Source organism: Amblyomma mixtum, chromosome 5 (genome assembly GCF_055824585.1).
Source record: "Amblyomma mixtum isolate Tamu chromosome 5, ASM5582458v1, whole genome shotgun sequence".
Classification (NCBI taxonomy): Eukaryota; Metazoa; Arthropoda; class Arachnida; order Ixodida; family Ixodidae; genus Amblyomma; species Amblyomma mixtum.
This window is the reverse complement of record NC_143016.1, coordinates 119,269,769-119,295,615: the sequence shown is the minus strand read 5'-3', so window position 1 is coordinate 119,295,615 and position 25,847 is coordinate 119,269,769. Positions and strand designations below refer to the sequence as shown.

Sequence of the window (25,847 nt, the reverse complement as noted above, 5' to 3'; positions counted from 1 at the left end):
TAGTTAATTTTCATCCCCTTTGTTCCCACCAGTCATCTAGTTTACATAAATTGGTACACAGTAGTTGCTGGCTGGAAGAATTCTTAATGAGAGAGTAAACGGCATAATCATCGACAAACAATTCCACAGTATTACCTTCATCGGTACGTTGAGCAATATAATTGATGTATATCAGAAACTCGTCCTTTTGTCTTCTTACAACCCCCGCTGTCACTTCCTCTTTATTCTTGACGTATATCAGAAACTCGTCCTTTTGTCTCTTTACAACCCCCCTGTCACTTCCTCTTTATTCTCTGGTCTGGGCAAATTCCTTCACTCTCTTCCTTCTACCTCCCATCTCCTTTTTGGTGACTTTAATGCCCCTCACACACTCTGGGGCTACCCACAAACCCTCAACCCGGCCGCCTCCTCCATTATCTGTTCCAGGAACGCCACCTCACCCTTCTTAATACTCCTGGCTCCCCTACTCGAGCGGGCACTGCCTCACAACGCCCCACGACACCCTACCTCACTTTCTCAAGGGGTTCACTTTGCTTTCACTACCAGGTGACAGCCGAAACTCTTCTCAGTGACCACTTTCTCTTCCATATTACCACCTCTCTTTCCCACATCCCTCGCTGTCATCCGGTTATTCACACTGACTGGCATTCTTTTCGCACTAATCTCGCCTCCGACTCCTTTCCATCCTACGACGACTGGACGTCGCGCATCTCTGCAGCGCTCACATCCAGTAGCCGTCGCGTTCGCTCTCGTCACCCGATCACAGACCCAGATCTTCACCTTCTCCGTTTATGGCATCGCCGTAAACGTCTTCAACGCTCCTTTCGCTCCCAACCCCACAATGCCCAACTTTCCTCCCGGATCACTGCTCTGCGGGCCGAGATCGTTGCCCACTGCGCCTTCCTCGAGCCCTCTCGTTGGAGTGCTCTTTGTGATGGCCTTGACTCTGCATTGCACTCGCGATCCACATGGTCTCTCTTCAAATCCCTCCTTGGCACTAAGCCTGCCCTTGCTCCCACTCTAGCTAAAGCCCTCACTCAGGGGACTCCCTCCGAAATTTTTGATCAACTCGCCTCTATCTACCTCCCGCCCCCTTCTGGCACCCTCCTACCCGGTGTACTCAGGTGGACCTAACCCCGATCTGGACCACTCCTTCACTCTCCGGGAGCTCGAATCTGCTCTGGCTGCTAATGCTACACGTTCGGCTCCAGGTGAGGATGCCATTACATACACCACACTTCGTCACCTTCCTGACTGCGCCAAAGAATTCCTCCTTCAAACTTACATTGAGGCCTGGGAGAACGGCTGCTTGCCGAGCTCCTGGACATCCTCCCTTATTTCTATGATTCCAAAGCCGGGCAAACCTCTCTCTCTCTAACATTTGCCCAATCTCCCTGACGTCGTGCGTTGCTAATACCCTTGAGCGAAGGCCTCTCCAATTTTCTTGAGGCACGGGAGTTCTTCCCCATTCTCTCATTGGCTTCCGACGCCACGTCTGTGCACAGGACATGTTTCTGATTCTCCAGCAAACCTTCCTGTCACCTATACCCACTCAAATTCACGCACTTGTGACCGTCGATGTTCGCAAGGCTTTCGGCGGTGTTTGCCACGATCACATCCTTTCTCAACTCGCCTCTTTGGATTGTGGCTTTCGCATGTACTCTTATATCCGCTCATTCCTCTCTAAACGTGTGGCTCGCTTTCGACTAGACACCCACTTGTGTGACCCACATCACCTCACCCGTGCCACTCCTCAAGGTGCTGTTCTCTCTCCTACCCTTTTCAATCTCGCTATGGCCCCTCTCGCCTCCCAGCTAGCTGAAATTCCCGACCTGCATCTTATATTTTACGCCGATGACATCACTCTCTGGTGTTCATCTGGCTCTCCCGGTCACGTACAGGACACCCTGCAACGTGACCCAGATCTCATCGCCTCCTTTCTCACCACCGCTGGCCTCTCTCCTGCTCCTGAGAAATCCGAGCTTCTCCTTCTCAACCATTCCTCCTACCAGGGCTCAAACTACCACTTCGTCTCTCTCCACCTTTCTGGCTCTCCCATTCCTGTCGTCACACAGTGCAAAGTTCTTGGTTTCCCTTTGCATGTGGCCAAGAATGTGCAAGCCCTCCACCGCGCTGTCACCACCTGCCACTCTGTAACTCACCTCCTGCGGCGCGTGGTCACTCGACGCTCAGGTCTCCACGAGGCTCAAGCGTGCCGAGTTGCCCACGCGCTGGCCCTCAACAAGGTCTTGTACTTTGCACCGTACGCTTCCTTCACTCAGACTCAACTTAACGCTCTTGAGACTGCCCTTGTGGGCCTCTACAAGGCAGCTCTCAACCTCCCTATCACTACCTCTACCGCTAAGCTCTTTTCCACAGGCCTCTTCCATCCTCTTCGTTCTCTTCTCAGTCTCCATCGTGACTCGCATCTTTCCCGGCTTTCCCTTACCCGTCAGGGTCAGTGGTTATTTACTCAAGCGGGTATCTCGCCCATTCCAATCTCCCCGTTTACTTCTCCTATTCCCACCCCCGCTCCCAATCTTTGTATCCTTCCCCTTCCGACCAACATGTCCCCCGTCCTGCATGCCGGCCGTCGTCATGCGGCCGCGCAGCACCATTCCCCTCTCTTTGATACCCAGGGTGTATCTTACACGGATGCCTCCTTCGTGGCTCCTCGGGGTTCCTGCGGCTACGCCCTGTACCATCCACACCTTCCTGCTCCTGAAACCCACACCAGCGGGCTGTATCTACACCCTCCAGACGCATGGTTCCTGGAGGTCCTCGCCATTCCACATGCCCTCCAGTCATTTGCCCTCCTTCCCTCTCTCCAAGAGTACACAGTCTATTCATACTCACGAGCCGCTATACCTGACCCCTTCTCTCCAACAGGAGGTCGAACGAGCGGTCTCCGCACTGCAACCTTCCATCGTTTTCTTCCGCTGGTCCCTGGGCATTCAGGGATTGACGGAAATGAGCTGGCCCATCAGCTCGCCCGCGACACACTTTTCCGGGCACCGTTGATCCCCTGGCCCAAGCCCTCGGAGGACGGTGGGAGACTCACCCTTCGCCGCACCATAAAGGAGGTCTACCTCGAGCTCCGCCTAGACAAACGCCTTTACCCTCCCCCTCATCCATCGCTCACGGTGCCGGAGGCACATTCAGATGAATGCAGTTATCACCCCGTCCCGCCTCTTCCTCTATCGCTATCGATTGGACCCTTCCTGTCCCAACTACCCCTATATCTATGCGGACCTGGCCCATTGCCTCTTCTATTGCCCGACTACTCAGCAGTCGGGTTCTTAATCCCCATGTTCTCTATCCATCACCACCTGGCGCGACTGGCTTAGCGCTGAAGGGGATGAAGAACCGCGACTTCTGGTCGCCCAGGCGGTCGACATGCTCGAACTATAAATTATGGTCGAATAAAGGTCTTTTACTACTACTACTATCAGAAACAATAGCGGCGTCAGCACGGCTCCTTGCAGTACACCAGACAGAACGTGCAAACACACGTACTTTATTCCACCACATTCTACAAATTGCCTACGATTCTGTAGGTAAGCTTGCAATCAATTGACAACCTTGTATGGCATCCGCAGTTCTTTTAGCCTTTATATATAAGTACAAAAGTAGCCAGGCTGCATGGTTTGCTTTGTATTCGTAAAGTGAAGTACGCTTGCACCCCCGCCCCCCCCCCCCCTCAAGCTCTAATTCTTCGTAAGGCAGGTGTAACCCTTTTCTTCACCTTTCAACACCTTTTGATTGTTTGGAAAGCCACTCACTGCACTGCATGAGTGAGGCTTTTTTTTTACTTGCTTGGAGACTTTTTGGCAATTTTGGCAAAGCTGGTACTGTCGAAATGGTAGCAAAGGGTAATGGTAAATTGGGATGCGGTATTAAATGTCGCAGTATCGATAACAAACGTGCATGTCGTACGAACTATTTTGTAATGCTGTAATGGTGAGGCTCGGCTTCGCTAAAGCCTTACACAGAGTTTCACATATGATGCCCTGTTTTCACTGGTGGATCTATTGAACATGTGCCGCGTAATAGGGGAGTGTGTTAGGATGACGTATGTGGACTGCACGACGCGAGTAATTGGTAATGGAGAGCTCGATCACAATATTTGAGTGCTATCTTCGGTAAGGCAAGGCTGCCCACTGTCACCACCACTGTTCGCGGCCTTCCTCGAGCCTCTCTGTGGATAGATTATAAATACCGTATATCTGGTTTTAAGCTATACTTAGCGCATGTTAAAATACTAGCGTACGCCACTGGCATCGTCGTATTTGATTCAAAGAAAGAAAGCATTCATGAACTTGCTCGACTTGAGGAAAACTTTCGTCAACAGACAGGCTGCAAAATGGATAGCGAGAAAAGCGCGGGGTTTCGGCATAGAGTGTGGGACGACACACCTGAACACTTTTCTCATTTGCAATGGTCGAACTTGCCGACTCTATATCTAAGCGTGCCTGTTGATTCACGCCGTGACCTCCTCCTTTACTGGGCCGGCAAAGCGGAGAGGGCGAGAGAGAAAGCCAATGTACAGCAGGGCAAGCCGTTGTCATTACTCACTGGAAGCTGGTTTTCATTGTTTTCGAGATCCTATGTGTGTAATGTGTTCTTTGTTGCGAAGGTATGATATCTCTCTCTTTATCTACTTTAAGGTATGAAACTTTTTCAAGAAAACTATGCATCACTTACTAGCCCCGCAACGCTTAAAATGGCAATTTTTTATATTATTTTCTATTTTTATGACAACCCCGAATACTCCTCTACACTTTTCAAAAAAAATTACGTTTCTATCTTATTTCGCTCGAAAGTTACGGGCTAAATTGTTATCTGCACCGTGCAACGCGAGACCCTATATTTTTCAATATCTTTTTGTTTTACGTTAGTTACAAAAAGTTTCATATTATTTTTTCCCACATCACTCATATGTCCAAATAGGGCAGTTTGCTATAACGTCTAAATCAACTACAAACTCTCACAAAGGGGCTCAGAAAGCCTGTTAATGTCCTAATGGTCTGATATGGCAAATGGTTCCGAAGGTTATCTACGTGAGCTTGCCAAGCCTCATGTTCGGGCTGTTTGATGCCGTCAGGCACGTCAGCACTTAAATACCAGGCAACGTCTTGAGGCAAGGGGGAATTTAACCTGTCCAATTCAGTACGAAAGCTTGCCACATGAAGGATCACTCTTGTCTCGCGATGGTATCTCATCAGTCCTGTGATGGAGCTACACAAGTAAGAAAAAAAGGAAGGCTGCTACACGTACAAAGGAAGACGAAATAAAAGCTACAGGTGTGGAACATTCGAGCACTCCAGGACCTTGCTTTCTTGTGAACATAGAACTTGTAATCTTCAATCTTATCTTCCTCAAAATGCGAATTTGTTCTTCTTGTGTGTTATGCCAGCACAGATAAAGTAACGCTCAGTAAAAATCTTTCCTTCAAACCCTGCGTGCTGATTTCAAACCCTGCGTGCATTTCAAAAATCTGCACCAAGCAATAAGAGTAATATTTGTTTTTTTTTTATGCCGCGGCCTGCTGCTTCGATATTCACACTGGCGGAAAACAAATTTTCGCGTATGTTTTCTGTTTTTGTGCGAACTCATCACAGACGCTTTATTGCAGTTCGTTGCAGAGCTAACAGGTAGATTTGCATAAATGCCGGAACATTATGGTGTACATTAGTTTTTCGTGAGTTACCTCTGTTGGCTTGATAGGCAAATATAGCACTTTACAACGTGACGTTATGTCTAAAAAAATTCTTAAAATGTTTTGAAGCTTTACACTCACTGACGACATTAATATGGTACACCTAACAACTTAAAATAGTAAAAAAAAGTGTTATTTCATCAAATATAGATGTGTCTTTCAAGAGTGTCCGTATACCTTCAGCAAAAGTTCCATGGCCCCAGATAATTGAAGGGCGATGGTCTGGTTGGGGAGTAATATATTTGGAATAACATAGCATCTTACTTTTTTTATTCTCAAACAGCAGCTGACCTCTTCTCGAGGCACTTACCGTAATTGCTCACTACGTAATAGCGACCAGTAAAAGAGTAGAATGTGAATATACATGGCGCATAATGGGGTGAAATGCCAGAACATTGTCATCAAAGCACAACGTAATGTCTTGGTCAAAGGTCTTCGGCCACATAGTGTGCTTTCAAGCCCTTTTAAGCCACACAGTGAAGAACTAAGCGTACCTTTAAAGACCAAAGTGCTTTCAAATGCTAAGGCAAAGGCCCATATAGGCTTACAGAAGTTGACAGCTTGACGGGCGCCTTGAATTCTCCACCTACGGGCTGAATAGCAAACTCTGAGGTCTAAAGTCTCTTTAAAGGGAATGTACATCCGCAGTAATCAGTATCTAGGAAGCGAAACACCTGCAAAAGCACCTCGGTAAAATAACATCCATTAGAGCTTTTTCTTCGTTTTTCCAGCCATGCGTCGCTTATGTCGGGACACTTCCTTTAGGCGAGAACGAAGCAAGACGTCATTTTCAAAAAACTTGACGCGTTCACATTCCGAAGCCCCGCCAAGAACTGCGGAGATCAATTTCAACCCGCTTTGTTATTTCACAGGCGATGAGCAAATACCAACACGAAAACACATGGACTTGCTGCTGACATTCTTTTATGGAGCTATCTGCGTTGGGTTGATTCGAGCAGGTGAGTACAGTTCATGGTACTCTTGCAGGCGATTTATTTTAGCCTTAGCCCAGCAACAACGGATGAGGTCAACAGTGCAATGCAGTACATCTCTCGACCGCAACCACAGTCACGTAACTGTACGTTCACTGTTTCTGAAGCTTATGCATACAGTGGCCGAATCTGCATACGTGAGCTTTCTGCAGTGTGACGTTTGCTCATACAGCCGCCGCGGTGGCTCAGTGGTTATGGTGCTCGGCTGCTGACCCGAAAGACGCGGGTTCGATCCCGGCCGCGGCGGTTGAATCTCTTTGGAGGAGAAATTCTAGAGGCCTGTGTACTGTGCGACGTCAGTGCACGTTAAGGAACCCCAGGTGGTCGAAATTTCCGGAGCCCTTCACTACGGCGCCTCTCATAGCCTGAGTCGCTTTGGGACGTTAAACCCCGTAAACCAAACCAAACCAAACGTTTGCACATACAACGTCAAAGCTGTCACATGGGTTTTAGAAGTTTTTTTTTTTTTAAGAGCAGCAGTATAGTTAGACTGATATGCTAATGTCCCAAGAAAGCAAGCATGCAATGTTTCTGAAAAGGGAGCTGCGATATGAAAGAAATTATTTTGCAGATATTTCATGTAGCTGTAGCATGAAGTAATAAAAACTGCAACGTACATCCTCTGCGCTGATTTTCGCTATTAGGTGCGCTCAGTTATTGAAGAGGGTGTCGTCCGCAAAACTTGTGCGCAGTGGAACGCCAGCGTGCAGAGGTGTGCAGACCTGCCCCAAAAGCAACCTGAAAGGAAAAAGCAGCAAAAGTGATTCCGTATTTACGCAGAGCGTCACATAAGATCAAGTTAGTTGCCCAAAGATAACAGACCAGAGTCAACTTCTCATCAACATCGAAACTCTCCAAGATTTTGCCTAGTTATTATAAGAAAAAGAAGCCTGTGTGGGAAAGCAGCTAATTAGCCGGTGCTTCGTTTTCATGAAAGGTGTCCGTGTACGTAAACCCTTTACGTTTCTTGTCGACGATCAAAATGACAGCTGCTGTGATGAAATCACGATAGCACAACGCAGTGATAAAAAAGTAAACGCGGGTGTCTCCTGGTCGAATTGTAAAAAGTTCAACTGTATCGCGCTAATAAATGGAACTACTTTTCTGAAACATTTCAGAGATAGGACTGGGCTGCGAAATTAAGCTATAGTATCTCTGTTGAACGTGTGTGTCATTTTGTTGTGCGTGCCTTTAATTCCACCGCTAACATGAATTCATACAGGAAGTCAATGAATTGTTTTTGGAGTGTGTTGCTCAGTAAAAGAGTTGCGGTTTCTCATCATATCGTGCGCTGTGCTTTTGGCAGTAAATCTTTTTAGTCTTAACTTTGCAGCTTTTTACATTGGGTTTTTTTTTCAAGTGATTTGTGATTTCCATTCTACACAGCGCGCACAATACGGCGCCCGCTGATCCCCAGAACTGACATTCTGGCAACGTGTCGCGCTCAAGACACGCATGCGCGCACAGACACATCTGTCTCTGCGGGAACGTGGGCTCGATTAGTACGAAGTCCAGCAGCCGGGCTATTGCGTTTGACTCGTCCAAGTACGGAAGCTTTGCAATTTAAGAACGTCGAATGAACGCACGTTTGAAAAGCACTCAGGTAATTGTTAATACACTCGTGGCAATTCCCAGCTACAGCAGGCGTCATGGACAGCACAGCGCCATGAATAAGTTCGCCGCCGCGCATTAATTCATGCCACTTATTCAGGAAACAGTAGAATATTGCAAGTGTTACCAAGCTACGACGTTCAGGCAGCCGTACTGTGGAGTTTACACTAGCACGCTATAGGTGGAATCGGAAAAAAGAAAGGAACCTCCAGACTTTCCACCCTCCAAGTCGGTGAAAAAACGGCAGGGGCAGCTGCATACGCAATCCTATCCTTCTCCCCAATGACTGCAGCATTCATTCCCAGGCGTACCTGGACAACGTGACCGCCGATGGCACGCTGTCGAGGTCAGCGTTTCCGACACAAATGTTTCCTGTTGCACGGACCTACCTGTGCTGAATTCCTTTTCTTTTTCTTTAGCCTGCATAAGGTACCCTAAGAAGACGCAATTGTTTTAAGAACGCCCCTGTAACATTACGAGACAGATTTACAGTGTTGTAAATACATGAAAAAACTGCAGAATTCTTGGCAAGAGGGGCGAGCAGACCTGCTCATTCCCACACTTACGCTATGGATTGCGACAGCAATGGAGGGCGGCGGTAGTGTCACACAATGATATTCACCTCGAGCGCTCCCAAAGTCATCGTGGACGGAACGCCGAACTTAGTGTGGTGTATAACCCGTGTTGCACAAAAGAGCCAGACTAATGGAGTGTTTTGCAGAGGTTCGCAAGCCACCATGAATTTCGGTGTATAAAATTGTATGTTCTTGAAACTTACGTTCACCCACTGAAGTCGCTAGTTCATGCCACAGAGCACGTGTCACTTTTATTAACGCGGGAGGCATAATAACGTCAAACGAGGAAGAAAGACGCACGAAGCTGCCGCCTAAAAGAATAAAAGCCTGCCAGCCCCGAGGAAACAATTAAAGAAGAAGGAAAAGGAGACTATTGTATCGAATTAAACTGACACTTTCATGCGAGTCCTTGATAATAATATGCATTCTAGCAGTCAAACGTTTGCGGAACGCCGTATTTGAGAAACTTCTTGTTGATGCCAACGTCATATTTCTACACGGCATGGATTCATGATCGTGCGAAGTACCCAGTAATAAATTTCAAAGCAACACGCCCTAGGTGCAAAGAAATAATTTTGCCAAAGTTATGTTGCATAAATTTATGGCGTCGGGTATACAGAGGGCAAAACGCTTCTCTAAAACACGTTCTGGGCGTACTTCCGGCTGAGCACGCGATATCTAGCGGTAACATTTTTTTTTTTTTGCAAATGGTGTGGATGTAAGCAGGTGCAGTTAAACACATGGGATTTCATCATCATTTTTTGCCTGCCTAGCCGCAGCGGCTTTTCGAACTCCGGAACACACATTTCTGTTGTTATAGACATGCGTTTTATCCTCTGTACATGTTTTGTGCATTCCTGTACGAGGGAACATCACGAATTGTCATAATGTTGCCTGCCTCGGCCTTGCACACGTTTATCCCGAGAAAGGAGAAACTAAAGTCCTTTATCACGCATGGCTTTCTGCGTTGCATGGTTCAATCAAAGCTGAAGAACAGGTGTGCGGCATGAACGAAGTTGCAGGAAACCTCAACGTGACCACCGAGATGACCTGCTGGGAAGTCGTCGCAGCAGCTGGCTCTGAAAACTCGACTCTGCAGCGTGGACTGCAGACGCATCCCACTACCTTTCCCAGTCGGGATCAAAACGACACTGTGGACTGCGTCTGCGCACCGGGCCACGCGCGCACTCAGTTCCGCGAGTGCGTTCCCGAGGCCGAGTGCTTCCGGTGCAAGCCCGACTATCGAGAGGACTTCGCCACTTGTGCCACGGGATGTCCGCTCGTCTGCAACTATACCGTGCCCGACAGGTGCTACGTCCTCTGCATCAGGGGCTGCTTCTGCATCCCGGGCCACATCCGGTACGTCATTTCCGCCACGAACTTATTTAGGCGTCTTAACGGCTGTCGATAGCCAGCCCTAAATCTCAAACATTTCCGCATTTTCTGCGAAGAAAGAAAGAAAACGGATTGCTAGGAATTTAGGACAGCTCCTTTCCAGTGCCGCTAAGCATAATATAGCGGCCTATCGCGTTCTGTTCCGCAGCCATTGGGGCATTCTCTTTCTTACATCATGGTAACGTCAACGCGGTATTTTTTGTGTTCAAAGCCATGCGACAGATGATGGTAGACAAGAGAACTAGAAGAGCTTCTCTTTAGTTCCTGGTAATGGCTATCCCTGGTAAATGATGTCAGTCATCCGGCGGACTCGCAGATCACGCCCAAGGGACAACGTACGCTTGATGTCGAGTAACCCACTTGGCATTTATACACCAGTAAAATAGAATTCTGGGCGAGTTGTTACTGGTCATCACAGAGTTTCTAAATATTACCTAGAGGGAAAGCTGGCGCCACCGTCTAAGCGGGTTTCTTAAAGAGCATTTCATCCACCTCGCGAATTCAGGGAAGCCGAGGTTCCGTCTTTGGCTCGTCTGCTGTCATTTCTCCCTTCTTATATCGTCCAAAGCACCTCCTAGAACTTTAGTTCCCTATAACGAAGTGTTTCATACAGTAGTTCAGTAGTTAAGACTTATGGACATCAATGAACAGACATCCTTGTCGAACATCCCTCATGTGCACATACTCTCTAGTCGTGTGAGAGCTGTTAGCAGCCGTGAAGGTTCTGCGCGCTTCCGGCAAGTGTAGTATAGCGATTCAGTCTTGGCATTAATTTATGACCCATTATGACTGGTAGAAACAAATGCTCCCGATGCCTTCAGTATCATGGCGGACCCGAAGCCACATGATCACACAGAGAGTACTTATTCAATTAACCTAAAGGCCCGAGCGGGTATTACAAAGGGGGTGAGGTACAAGAAAGGCTTAGAATACACAGAACACACACAAAACAAGCAAAAATTCAGCGAATTAGGACATAAAATAAAGGCGCCATTGCAGGCGACACTAGCCACTCCTGTAACATTCACAGCCTCAGGAAGCACTATAAACTATCAAAAAATGTGGCGTGGTCAGTGATGGGCGCCAGGCTTTCCGAGGGTAGATTTCAGTAGCGATTGGCGAGAAGCGGTGAGTGACGGAAAAGGTTTGTACGGGCAAAAATTTGCTGTACCTTGTGCCGGTAATCCAATCGCCGAAATACTTGATGGGCTGGGCGCAACGTGTAGTGCAGAAAAGGATGAATGACTATAATAAATCCTGTCAAAGAACGAGAAGAGTTGAAGCAACCTGCATACCTCGAGAAGTGGTAAGCTAAGCCATCATTCTATTTCAGTTATACGCTTCCGTGAGTAGTTCTTTCATATGAACCGGGCAACTGTGTTTTGAAGAGATGCAAGTTTATGTATTAGATAAGCTTGATGTGGAATCTATTTAAGATGCGTATTCGATTTTTGAGCGAACTAGTGCAGTGTAAGCCGTAGGTTTTGTAGATGTGTTGGCTCAGTGAAAGGTGCGCCTAATGGAGCCAAACGCTTTAGATGCCTTGCTCAAGATTGAGTTTATGGGAAGGTTCCATGAGAGGTTGGAGGATAAATGAACGCCTAAATATCTTATGCTAGACACTGAATACACCTGGACGGCGTGTAATGTATAAAAATAGGTCATCGGTTTAATCGAGGAGACGTGATGGCGTTAGTTTTAGACACGTTACTTCCATTATCCACTCACGGCACCAATTACTAAACTCAGTCTTAACTAAACTCAGTCTGTCAGCAATTATCATCCCTGAGGTTTGTAATCGATCTACATATCACAAAATCATCTACAAGTAGTCTGACTGTAGAGCATAGGCTGCTACTTATGTCATGGACATAAAAACAATATCGGCCCGAGCACAGAACCCAGTGGCACTAATGTTTTTGAGTGGGCAAGTAGAAATTAATGCGTTTCTACTTCTGTTCTTGCCGATCATACGGCAGCAGAGCACACGCGGCCTCATCTGTGATTTGTAACCTCCTTTACCCGTAACTTCACAGTAATGAAGTGTAAATTTTTGCTGAGCACTTGTTCTGGGGTCACGTTCCTGAAAGCATAGGTACAGACATTATAGTCTCGGACAAGTTTAATCTACCTCTTCTGGCAAATAAATATGCCTGTTTGTATTAAATCAAGTAATGTGATTTTTTTTTTTTTACTACTGTCAGAACGTTTCTATAAAGAATAGTCACTAAGGTCGACAAAGTCCTCTCGGAGAGCTTCGGCATTAGGCAAACTAGGGTCCCCTGCCACAAAAGTCTTAACGCAAGCGAAATCGGTCCGTTAGTTTTTACACCTGGGGCCTTGTCTTCTAACGATCCATTTCATTTCGTCGCGGCTTTCGTCCTGATGAACGCTAGAGCCGTTGGGGAAGCAAACGGCCAATCACGAACACAGCCTGTCTGAGGCCGTAATTTATGACGATCCCTTTCATTTTTCATTCCATTTGATCTACTCCCATTGGTCGCTGCTGCCGGTTACGGCCGTGGGAGAAGACATCACACTGGTCGTGACAGAAACGCAGCCATTATGCCACTTGCTTTTGTAAACGCGGCCCCCGCCCATGTCGCGCTTGTGGACCGGCGTCGACGCCAACGAATGACGGAGCCCGACGCCCCATTTGACACGCCTGACGAGCTTCATCGGCGCTAATCCATTCTCGTCAAAGAAACAGGGCATCCCTTGTGCGGTGGATTGGCGCGGCATGGCTCATGTGACACAGCCGTACTGGATGCGGTGGCTGTGCCGGGACCAGACCTAACGTATCTGTTTTAAAACAACGTTTATTTGGGCTACAGTTGGTAACCTGTCAGCTTTGGCTAAAGACGAAAAACACACACAGACACAAAAAAGTAGGCGGGACTGAGCGCCACTCACAACTGCTTTTTTCATGGGCAAAACGCACAAATATGTAGCCATCGTAGGCACCAGGAACACCATCAGGCTTCAGGTTTAATGTGATAGCGAAAAGGTGAAATAGTTATTCTCGGCTTCATGACGCATGTATGCTTCCTTTCTTTCCAATAAAAAATTCTTCAGTTAGTTCTCTAGCTTTGGGAATATCCTAGCTTTGGGAGCGAGCCCGAAAGGAACGTTGAGCAAGATAAAGAAAGCCCAAATTTACCCAGGCATATAAGGTCCTGCCAATTTTGCTCACGTCAGCTATGTTTTGCCGGTGCGCGGAATCTGTCAATAATAAAAGTGGCAAAGCTAGGACGTAAAGCATTTCTTATCGGAAAGAAAGGAACCATGTGCATCATCAACACGTCAATATCTTTTTATAAGGAAAAGAACTATTTCACCCGTTCTCTATCATGTCAAACATGAAGCATGGTAGTGTTCCTTGCGTGTATGACGGCTATATATTTGTATGTTTTTCCTAGCAGTTGTGAGTGGCACTCAGGCCCATCTACCTACCTTGAGTGTGCTTGTGGTTTGGTTTGGATTGGTTTGGTGTATTGGAGTTTAACGTCCCAAAGCAACTCAGGCTATGAGGGACGCCGTAGTGAAGGGCTCCGGAAATATCGACCACCTGGGGTTCTTTAACGTGCACTGACATCGCACAGTACACGGGCCTCTGGAATTTCGCCTTCATCGAAATTCAGCCTCCGCGGCCGGGATCGAACCCGCGTCTTTCGGGTCAGCAGCCGAGCACCATGAACACTGAGCCACCGCGGCGGGATGAGTCTGCTTGTGTTTCGCGCCTTTAACCAAGGAAGATCTACTCTGTCTTGATTGGCCGTTTGCTTCCCCACCTGCTGTTGCTTTCGTCACGACTGGTGTCACGGAAAGTTTCTTTTCGATCTCACATCATATCGTGTTCAGGAAAGTAAAAACAGCGCTAAATTGTACACGAAACACACAGAAAGACGGACAGGACGGGCTCTGTCCGTCTTTCTGTGTGTTTCGTGTACAATTTAGCGCTGTTTTTACTTTCCTGAACACAATGTCACACCAACTAGCCCAGCAAAAGGTACTGTTAAAAGAACTCACATCATATCGTCCAGCTGCAATGCCAAGCTGCGTCGGCAAAGTCAGGATGGCTCTGACGCGCACACAGGCATGTACCTGGCGCTACAAAATGAACCCATATACAGGGTGTTTCACCTAAGACTTTCTACAATTTTTAAAAATGAGCCATTTGAATTAGATGCACGCTTTTTCTGGCATAGCATTGTCAGTGGTGTAGTACATCATAATTCAGCTAAGACGTGCTAACTAGCAGGCTTGTTAACCAATATTTAATAGTTAACTTTTAAAGTATTACCGTTGGGCTCCTTAATTATTGAGAGGCATGCAGCCCACCGTAAGTAATGTCCATATCCGTTTTTAGAATTTCGAGAATGCGATTATCCTCGGCGCTGTGGCCCAACAAATTTCGCCTACATCGCGCCAAAATACATGCGGTTTGAGAAGCTTGCAGGCAAAGCAACCTCTCCAGTGAACATAACTCGTCGAAATAGCCAAAATTTGTCGGGCCACAGCGCCGAGGATAATCGCGTTCTCGAAATTCTAAAAACGGATATGGACATTACTTACGGTGGGCTACATGCCTCTCAATAATTAAGGTGCCCAACGGTAATAGCTTAAAAGTTAACTATTAAATATTGGTTAACAAGCCATCTAGTTAGCACATCTTAGCTGCATTATGATGCACTACACCACTGACAATGCTATGCCAGAAAAAGCGCGCATCTAATTCCAATAGCTTATTTTTAAAAATTGCAGAAAGTCTTACGTGAAACACACTGTATACTACGTCACCTCTCATTCATCAGCAAAATGATTTCCCTTGTCAACTCCGTCCAACACCGAAAATGCTCGAAACGCTTCAACGTGGTTTTGTTCTGTGACATCAGACGTGCCTGTAACAATGCAGCTCATCAAACTCTTCGAGATGCTTTGGAATCTCCGGGGACAGATGGTTGCGCACACCGCTTCAAACGTAATTATTATGTTGTAGGTCTTAGTTCCTTGGACGATGAACCTGTTTTGTCATTAGATTCCATGTGGTGATCACTGGGAGGAGTGCCGAGCAAAATGACTTTACACCTCGTACTGGCCGGTCTAATCAACTTGCCGACACGCTAGACTGAGCTTTTCAGTACATGCGGATATTTTATTCGGACACTACAGAAGTAAAATACTCTCAAGTTGATGCGAGGAGAAAGCGCCACAGCAGACAAGAAGTCATTACAACAAAGCGCTTCTTCTTCGTCGATTGTCTCTTGCTGCGCTACTCTTTCAGAAACGATGAACCCATAAGCCCAAATTTCTACGTTCATGCCAGGAATCAAGGTGCCGACCAACCAATTTCTTTCGAGAGAAGTCGAGGCTTTGCTTGATAGAGAAGTCTACCTCTCGTACGTGAAACCCCTATTTCTCGGAAAACCCAAATCTCGTCAGCAATTTTCCGCAATTCCTTCCTTCTTTGGGTAAGAGATCCGGGGAGCATCTGCGCAGCTGATACTGCAGCTACACAACAGTATTATTTGGTTATCTGTGGCAGAGTGCGTTGTTTACCGCCAGCCGACGACGACAACTAAGCGGAAACGGCACGCACTCGCCGATCTTCGTCGCTCGAACGGTTTGTCATGGGCTTGGGACTGCTGCGGCCGTCTTCCTACGAATAAACGCGTAACGGCGTACTCTCTGCCGATACAGCAGAGCTTACGTGCGCTTAGGAAAATTCGAAAGGCTTGATAAGTTAAAAGGTCCCAGGTGTTTGGTAGCCCAATATCTTATCATCATCAGCCTGACTACGCCTATTGCAGGGCAAAGGACTCTTCTATGTCTCGCCAATTAACCCGGTCCTTAACTCCTGCGTTGTCCTTAACCCCTTCTCGTTAGCTTCTACGTTTCTTCCCCATAGGTGAGTACCGGTAAGATACAGCTGTTGTATACTTTTCTCTTGGGGGATACTGGTAAACTGCCATTCATGATCTGACAGGACCTGCCATTGGCGCTCCACCCCATTCTTATTCTTCCAGTTATTTCCCTCTCATGATCCGCATCAGCGGTCACTACCTGCCCTAAGTAGACATATTCTCTTACTACTTCCAGCACCTCGCTATACCATTTGCGAACTGCTTTTCCCTTGCTAGAGTCTTGAACATTACTTTGGTTTTCTGCATGTTAATTTTTAGCCCTGCCGTTTTGCTCTGCCTGTCTAATTCATTGACCATGTCTTGCAGTTCATGTCCTGAGTGACTGAGCAAGGCAATGTCATCAGCGAATCACAGATCACTTAGATATTCTCCATTCGCTCTTATCCCCAACTGTTCCCGACCCAAGTCTCTGAATACCTCCTCTAAACACGTGGTGGCGGTGGTGGTGTGACGCTTTTTATTAACAGCCTTTATGTTAGGCGTTCAATAGGTCCTGGGCCAAGGTGACGAGGGCGCGTTGCAGGTTCAGCTCCCGGGAGACAAGCCAGATGGGCCACGGTGGCGGTGGCGGGAATGGATAGGCGGGGGTCTGAAAGGCTACGTGGCACTGTGTAAGGCAGTGTTCTAATGTCTGCTATGTGTGTGGACAGTTTGGGCACTGAGGTGTGGAAGTGTGCCGGTACAGATAAAGTTTGGCTGGTGTAAGTAGGAGATTAAACTCTATTCGGCGAAGAATGCGAGCTTCGCGGATCGATAAGGATGGGTGTGGTGGTGGTAAATCAGCTAAGTCCAATTTTTGCTGCGTGTAGTATTCGTCGACAGTGTGTCTGTAAGCCCTGACCGCTTGCTCCGTCGGTGGGCTCGTCCATGGGATCCCCGGCGCCCGGTGTATAGTTTCGCAGGCAAGCTGGTGAGCCAGCTCATTGCCGGGGATGCCCATGTGACCAGGGATCCACCGAAGGGTCACCGGTCGTGGGCTTAATGCTAAGAGGGCGGCATCTAAGGCCGATCGGGTTCGGAAAGAGAGGGCTCTTTCATGGAAGGCACACAGAGCTGCCTGCGAGTCTGTGTAGACAACGTATTGGGGGGCGGGGGGTAGGGTGGCAAAGTGTGTGATAGCATCGGCGATCCCGTGTATTTCTAGGGCGAGCGTGGAGTGTGGGGAGGTGTATGGACCGGTTGTGTGAGTGCTGGTTGTAGAGAGGCAAGGGTGGAGGAAGAAGGCTGCTGTGGAGCCCGCGGTTTCCGTTAGACAGGCGTCTGTTTAGGCCACCGCCGCAGCGTCCAAGGGTGGCTTGTGGTTGTGTGCGTATGCCTAGCGGCGGCCGGCGTGTGTGTGGGCGGACATGTTGCGTGGAATGGGTGCGAGGCGGAGGTTAGGGGGGTAGATCGGAGACTGCGGTGGGTCTGGGAAAGAGATGGGTGCGTAGGGAGTCTGTGATAGTATCCACCGCCCAGCTGATGAACTGGACAGGCGGATGATTTGTCTCTCTCGGTGCAGATTAAAAAGGGCTGGAAGGGGATCGAAAAGGCCTGTTCTGTACAGGGTGTCTGTAGAAGCCTGAGGGGGGAGCCCTAGTGTTGTTTTGTATAGTGTACTGAGGGCCCAGATTAGTTTGTCTTTTTGTGTACCCTCTAAACACGTAATAGATAACAATGGAGAGATCGTGACTCCCTGTCTCATACCCTTCCTTTCTGGGATTTTATTACTTTCTTTACGGAGGACTATGGTGGCTATACATTCGCTGTAGATATCTTCCAGTATTTTTACATCTGGTTCTTCTACACCCTGATGCCGTAATGCCTGCATGGCTGCTGAGTTTCAAATGAGTCAAACGATTTCTCATAATCTATGAAGGCTATACACTGTAGGGGTTCGTTAGATTCCGAGCATCGCTCTATATCCTGAATAATAGCGATAATATGGTTTATTGTCGAGTACCCTTTATTAAAGCCTGCCAGGTCCTTTGGTTGATTGAACTCTAATGTTCTCCTTGCCTCACGGGTCTCAGCCATGGATGTCCTTTTTTCTCGCGAGGAACTCGACGCTGCTCTTGCAGGATGTCGGCGTTCGTCCTCACCAGGGCCAGATGGAATCACATATGCTGCGCTGTCCCACCTTGGCCACGACGCGCGAGAAGAGCTCCTCAAACGTTACAACGACTCTTGGCTCGACGGTGCTGTTCCTCAAGAATGGAAATCGAGTCGATTGATACCCCTACTAAAACCAGGGAAATCTCCACTCGAGCTCTCGTCGTATAGGCCAATAGCTTTGGCCAGTTGCGTAGGAAAGGTCATGGAGAAAATGATTTTGTCGCGCCTTGAGTGGTACCTCGAACACTACAAAATATACCCCGACGCTATGGCCGGCTTCAGGCGGGGTCGCTCTTCTATTGACAACGTCGTTGATCTCGTATCCACGGTTCAACAACAGAAGCGCTTGAAACGTTTGTCAGCGGCACTCTTTCTGGATGTAAAAGGTGCCTACGACAACGTGACCCATGAGGCCATCCTTGATGCGCTGGAAACTGTGGGCATCGGTGGTCGGATGTTTGCGTGGATAGAGAGCTATCTGTCCAAAAGATCATTTTTTATCCGATGTGAAGATGGCCCGACGCCTGAGCATTACACCTACCGTGGCGTGCCCCAGGGCGGTGTCCTTAGCCCTACATTGTTTAATCTGACTCTCATCGCCCTCCCTGAGAATCTCCCCAACACAGTCCAGATGTGTATGTACGCCGATGACATCTGCATTTGGGCCTCCTCTGTGACGCGTCCCCAGGTGCGTGCAAGACTTCAGCGGGCAGCATCGATCACTTCTTCCTATCTCCAGAAGCAAGGTCTCAGCGTTTCACCAGAAAAGTGCGCGCTAGTGGCATTTACACGTAAATGTATGACTCCATATCCGGTACGCATCGACGGTCAAGTCATTTCTTACAGCAAAACTCATCGTTTCCTAGGGATCCTGATCGACCGCAATTTATCATGGAGCCCGCATTGCACTCTACTGAAAAAAAAGCTAACATCTATCGCTCATTTACTGCGATTTCTAGGTGGAAAATCTTGGGGCTCGTCGGTCCAGTCAATGCTGGAGTTGTACAGAGCTCTATTTGTCGGATGCTTGCGGTACAGTACACCTGTACTCTCAAACACGTGCAAAACTAACCTGCGTGCCCTCCAGTCAGTGCAGGGTCAGGCCCTTCGCACATGCCTAGGTCTACCTCGGAGCGCATCAACACTGGGTAGCATTGCACTCGCCAAAGACCACCCGATCTCTACTTATATTGTCCTAGACTGCTTGCGAATGCACATACGTCATATCTCTAGGATTCCACAGCATCACCTTGCGCCTCTGCCACTGCAGAGACCACATTCTGCATTTGCAAAGGTGATAACGACGCAACAGTCGTCGATCCCACAACAGTTCACCCCGGCAGCACTACCTCCCTCTCCACTGTGGTGTATGCGGCTCCCATGTGTGCGCCTTGCTATTCCGGGGATAGCGAAGAAGTCAAATTTATCGACGCCAGCCATTAAGCAACTGACACTGTCCATGCTCCACTTCGAATATTCGGACCGCACTCACGTCTATACGGATGGATCAGTAACCTCTACTAGTTCTGCTTGCGCTGTGGTCGTTCCTGCGCGACAGACTCAAATTCACCAACTAATTTCGCATCGGACTACCTCTACTGGAGCAGAGTTGGCTGCGCTTCTTGCGGCAGTACAGTATATCTCACAACAATCACCTCAAAAATGGGCTGTTTTCTGTGATTCAAAAGCTGCCCTACAATGTCTTCAATCTTCCTTGAGACATAGCGACCATGAGCAACTTACAGCGGAGATACGATATCTGCACCACCAGGCAATCGAACAAGATCATGAAATCATCTTCCAGTGGGTACCAGGCCATAGCGGCATTGTTGGTAACGCCTTAGCTGACGATGCTGCTCGATCGGCTCACGATACAACCAACACTGTCCGCATACCACTGACAAGAGCTGACGCAGCAAGGCACCTTCAACTGCTCGCCCGAAACCTGACTGTAACGTCGTGGTCTGCCCCTGGAGGTTGGTCACCCCGCTCGCATCACTTCAACCTCCTGCTCCAACATCACATACCACTCGGCCTCCCCCGCGGTGATACTACGCTGTTGTGCCGCCTGTGGCTGGGAGTGGCGTTCACAAACGCCTATTCCCATCTGATCACAATGGCTGCCTCTCCTGCGTGTGACCAGTGCGGTTGTGACGAAACGATCAGCCACCTCCTCTGTGACTGCCCTCGTTTTGAGCGAGAGCGCGGTGTCCTAAGTGTTTCTCTGCTCCGCTTGGACTCGCGTCCTTTAACAGAGTCTAACGTTCTGGGGCCTTGGGCTCAACCTTCCAGACAACGGAAAGCGGTGAAAGCGCTCCTGACTTTCTTGAGGGACTCGGGGTTGCATTCCCGCCTATAATCTTTAAGTTTTCGGTGCGCGCCCTCTGTCCCTGTGACATGGTGGTCGCTGGACACTTAGAAAACTCATTTCCTTGCCGCTCTTTTTCCTTTTTTCCCCTTTGTTCCCCTCCCCAAGTGTAGGGTAGCCAACTGGGCATCGCCTGGTTAACCTCCCTGCCTTTCCGTCCTTTTCTCTCTCTCTCTCTCTCTCTCTAATGTTCTCCTGATTTTACTTGCGGTTACCTTCGTAAACACCTTGTAGGCAACGGACAGTAAGCTGATCGCGGTCTGTAATTTTTAAAGTCCTTGACATCGGCTTTCTTATGGATTAAGATAATATTAGCATCCTTTCAAGATTCCGGTACGGTCGAAGTCATGAGGCATTGCTTATACAGAGTGGCTCAGGCCCTCCAAGATTCTCTGACTTTAAGCACTGGTCATGACGCATACCATGCGCTTGACCACCTTGTCACTCGCCGTCGTCCTTTGACGGGAGCCCCAGTAGTCGTTGGTTCTGATAGCTTGCTTCACAGTACGTCGCAGTTGAATGTTATGAACGTGACCCAGGCATCTTTCGCCAGTCTTTCAAGACCTATTTCCTTCATTCGCTTCTCCGTCACTTCCTTCTTTCCTTTCCAAAGCTCCATTGGCTAAGCTCCATCTCCCTACCTCTGCCTACAATATCCCGCCGCGGTGGCTCAGCGCGCTCGCCTACTGAGACGGAGGACCCATGTTCAACCCTGGCTGCAGCGGCCACGTTTCGATGGAGACGAAACGCGAAAATTAGTCGTTTTGGACGAAAGAAAATTGCGGAGTAACTGCCTCACTTCTCTCTGGACACCTCAATCGCGCCGTGACGGAAGGAAGGTGTCAGTGAAAGAAGAAAGAGAGAAAGCGGTCCCGTATAATGGTGGGCTCCGGAATAATTTCGACCACCTGGGGATCTTACAATTGACATCGCACAGCACACGGGCGCCGTTTGCATTTCACCTCCATCAAAATTGTTCGCCGCGGCCGGGTCCGAACCCGGGTACTTCGGCTTCGTAGCCGAGCGCTTTAACCACTAAGCCACCGCTGGTCAAAACACAAAAGGCGCCTGTGTACTTTTCGATGTCAGTGCATGCTAATTAAAGAGCCCCAGGTGGTCGATATTAATCTAGAACCCTCCACTTCATCGTCATTCAAAGCATATGTGCCGCTTCGGGGCGTTAATCCCTACAATCTTCAATTTTCATCCTCACTCCCTCCTTTGATTCTTTTTGTTGCCGATCCTGCACTACGCAAGACTGAATGCTTTCTAAGTTTGAATCCTTAGAGGTCCAATTATTGTCTTACACAGTCCGCTGAGAATACTTGCCTCCCAATGTCGTGGCGCAATGCCATATTTATGAACAAAGTCTGTCTAGGGCTCATGGTATGTATTGACCTCGGGCAAGCTCCGCTGAAGAGACGTTTCTGAAGTCGTACTAAAGAGGCCAATGTATTTCTGATGAAAAGGCGGAAATGTTCGGTACAGGAAATTTCATGCAAGCGTCCTGTCAGCCCAAAACCAAGTTTTTACACGATTCTTAGATCCTTAAAGATTCCTTAAAGATCCTTATATGTAGGCTTCCATGTAAAGATCTGATGTCTATTCCCTACTTTTCATGATATCCTCCCTGGTGCTTTCACGTTATACTACTACTTCTGCACTACCACATAACATTTCTAAATACTAGATAGGAGCGTTCTTTGTGGGCAATGCACGCACTGCCCTTACGCACTGCCTACTTTCCAGGCGCCTCAATGCGAACTAAGTAAGTCTTTTTTTTTAATCTCTTTACGCAGTAAACGGCTTTGCGATTGACCCTGTCCCCTGGATTACATGCAGGTCGACGCCGACGGGACCGTGCGTGCCTGTGCACCAGTGCCCGCCCAGGTGCACCCAACCGAACATGGTGTTCTCGGAGTGCGCCTCGGCAGACCCACCTGTGTGCAACGTTAGTTCCGCCACAGCCAACCGAGCAGTGCGGTGCCTGAACAGTGGCTGCCGTTGCCTACCCGGATACATCCTGCATCCGATACAGTACAACACGTGCATCCCACGGTCGCAGTGCTTCGAAGCATCTCAGCATCAAAACGATACGCACAGCCCTTTTAGCCTCAGTTCACTAACTGCTAGTAATTAAGAGGTCATACCTCTGTGATAAATTTGTAGCACCTTCCTTGGGGTGCGTCTAAACGCGCAGTCGAGCGAAGAGGAAAATAAATCACTTGTCGGGCAGTGAGCAAGTGACACCACGGCACGGCAATTCAGCTCTGGACTTTTTTTTTTTTATTCAAGAAGTCTGCCATGAGGCATAAGTTGAGAAATTGGGAGTGGAATGTAGGTTACAGAAAGTTAAAAGAAGGAGTGGAGGCCAGTTTCGGCGAAGTAGTCGCTTAGGCTGCTGGTGAACTGATTGTCCATAGTCCACTTCACATAGCCACCTTCGCGGTTCCACCCCTGTTCCACTCACGGTTCCACTCAGGCCCACCTCCGTGAGGAGCCGTTTTCTAATGGGGGCCGTCGCTGGGCAAGTCCACAACAGGTGCCGCGCATCACAAATGTCCGGTGCAGTGCCGCAGTGAGGGCACCTGACAGTTGCTGGCAGATATTTATCACGCCACCGATGACTGACCGATGGAGTCAGAGCCGCCCCTACCTGAGTCCGGCTACGCGGGAGAGGGTGCGAACACGGAGGAATTAGTGCGCGTGTTCGCTGGCGCAGAGCTTGTGAAGCGGAGACATGGGACAGGAACGGATCTGGGGAAGTGGACTTTTTTACGTGTCAGACGTTCTTTTCGAAAATCTGGGAATTTTTATTCATGAAATTCTCGCCAATTGAATGTCAATTCGGCAGTTAACATCTCCTACGCCATTATTCGCCTGGTTAAGCGTGCTGTTAAGTGTCAATCCGCACTGGAATAAAAACAAGCCAGTCAATTAGCACACAGACTTGTACTAAGCAAAATTTTATATGCAATTCCGTATTTTGACATCGCGCAACAGCAAATCATAAAAGTATCGTCAGCGCAGCCTCTATAAAGCGTCCCTCAACCTTCGTGTGCACGAAGGCTCTATGACAACGGCCTGTTTCTTCCACTGTCCACGTTACTCACACCCTACACAGAGACAGGCAGCTGCCTCGATTGTCCGGCACTATGCAGTATCGACATGGCTCCTAGAGAAAGCAAGCCTGTTTACTGTCAACCTCCCTATTCACGAGTCCTCTTCATTCTTGAACTAATAAATAGCAGCGCAAGGAGACAAGGACTAGACGAGAGAACAAGGACGGCGCTGACATATCTAAAAGAGCTGACATCTCTGCGCATGCACTGACGATGACGCCGGATTGTTCAGAGTGCATATATGTTCGAACGATTCGTTGGAAATAAAAGTTGCAAGTTCAGCGCGTCCTTGTTCTCTCGTCTAGTCCTTGTCTCCTTGCGCTGCTATTTATTTGTTCAAGACATGTACCAACACGCCCAATTTTCCGCGTTAATCCTCTTCATTCCTTCCCGCTGACATGCGCTTCGCTTCTGCACCCAGTCATGTGGCCCCTGGTGTGAATAACCACGCAGACCGCAACGTACTGTACATTTATGCCATCATGTTGTATACGGGTTCGGCGCCATATGTGATCTTCACACAACGGCAGCCAGACCCGTCCTTTCACACATGTGGCCATAAAGCAATCCTCCCGTCGCTGTACTCTAGAAATAATGTCTTATTTATTCCATAACATCCATCTCAGCTTCTTCGAACTTTTTTATGCAACGTTTACCCTGACTCCATGGCGCTAATAGACCTTTCACAGCCTGCGACACGGATGACGTTTCGAAGGAGGGGTGGAGCGGTGCTTAGAGTGGCCGGCAAAACATTCCGCTGCTGTCGGCATGGTGCAATGGATTTGGTCTCATGTAACGACAATTTACTGTGTTTTTCTTAACTGTCGTCGAGTTTTTGCAGTTCAATGCGTTTATCGATCGAAGAAGACCAGCCGCATATATTCCTCCCGATTTCCGTATAGCGAAAGCCGGCAAAAAAATGTATTTTGAACCGTGCAAAGAGCGAAGTGACCGAAGTCAAGCGGTGTCAGGATATGCGGTGTGCGCTTTGTTGTAAGCATATACTCGGCTACTCGTGCGCCCATGCATTTATGGGTGAACAAACAAGCCCTTAGTTTGCTTTTTTATCCTCCCGAACGAATCTTACTGAAATTATGACCAATAGAGCGCTCAAATTCCCGGATGGTATGTGACCTCCTGGAAATACTCTAAGAACTTCTAGATGAGCATTCGTAGTTTATTCCAGTGCGGCAGATCGTGTTAAGCTTCTGTCACGGGATGGCTCGCTGGGGAATGCCAGCCTTTCGCCTGCTCAGGTACAACCGCAATCCAATCCAGAATCATATTATACCGTACTCGATCAAGCGCTGTCGTGTCCTAGCTGAAAAGCGGTTTTGCTTGCGTCATGTAAGAGCGCTTCTAAATGCAGTGCACTCTGCATCGGCATTATGCAATGTAGTACAAAGCGTGCTTTATTACACCGCTATGTTGTGCACAGCTTGTTCTACCGCTGGTTGTTCCGCACTGCATTGATCCTTAATGGTATACTTTCTAGCAATGATACCATATGTTTGTTAGGCAGAACGTAATCTAAAACAAGACAAACTAGAAATGAGCGTACTTAAGCGAAAAATCGGGCAGCCTAGCACGGCGCTCGAGCGTACGCTGCTGTCTTCGCTCACGAGCGCCTGCATGCGCTTCGTAGGGCTCTGCAGTCGCTTCTGTGAAGGCCATTTAGGATGCCGTAATCCTTTAAACGAGGTCTGAAATAACACCCTTGCAAACATGCCCTTCAATTGCGAGGCCTTCTACTTTTCAAGCGGTTGGTAGCATTTCATTGCCTGCGCACTGCATGGCTCAGGCTTGCTCTTACTAAGTACACGAATAAGTGCAAGTTTGTCGGACACCTAAAATCTTTTTTTACAGTTGCTAGTCGCTAATGGGTTCGGGCACTGGGATTCCGCGTATTTGAGCCTTGTCTATAGATAATGCACAACTTCAGGCAGAAAATATGCTCCGTCGGTTAACTGGTGACGCTTCGTACAGCAGTCAGACGAGACCGGAAAGGCCACTTTTTTTTAACCAATTGCTTGTTTTCTTTCGGCGC

The 25,847-nt window shown here is 48.2% G+C and overlaps 1 protein-coding gene across 1 annotated transcript; it reads left to right on the top strand.

The window, feature by feature from the left end:
- The first annotated feature begins 9,942 nt into the window (after positions 1–9,942).
- LOC149343486 (uncharacterized) lies at positions 9,943–22,916 on the top strand. The gene is made up of 2 exons (XM_089542410.1): positions 9,943–10,256; positions 22,521–22,916. Exons 1-2 carry the CDS (start codon positions 9,943–9,945, stop codon positions 22,816–22,818), a joined length of 612 nt encoding a protein of 203 aa, XP_089398536.1. The 3' UTR covers positions 22,819–22,916.
- The last annotated feature ends 2,931 nt before the right edge of the window (positions 22,917–25,847 follow it).

Bases quoted from the DNA above. Each gene is read 5' to 3' on its own strand.
- LOC149343486 (XM_089542410.1), top strand. From the start codon at position 9,943: ATGACCTGCTGGGAAGTCGTCGCAGCAGCTGGCTCTGAAAACTCGACT. The intron at 10,257-22,520 runs GTACGTCATTTC...GATTACATGCAG, and splicing joins TGCATCCCGGGCCACATCCG to GTCGACGCCGACGGGACCGT.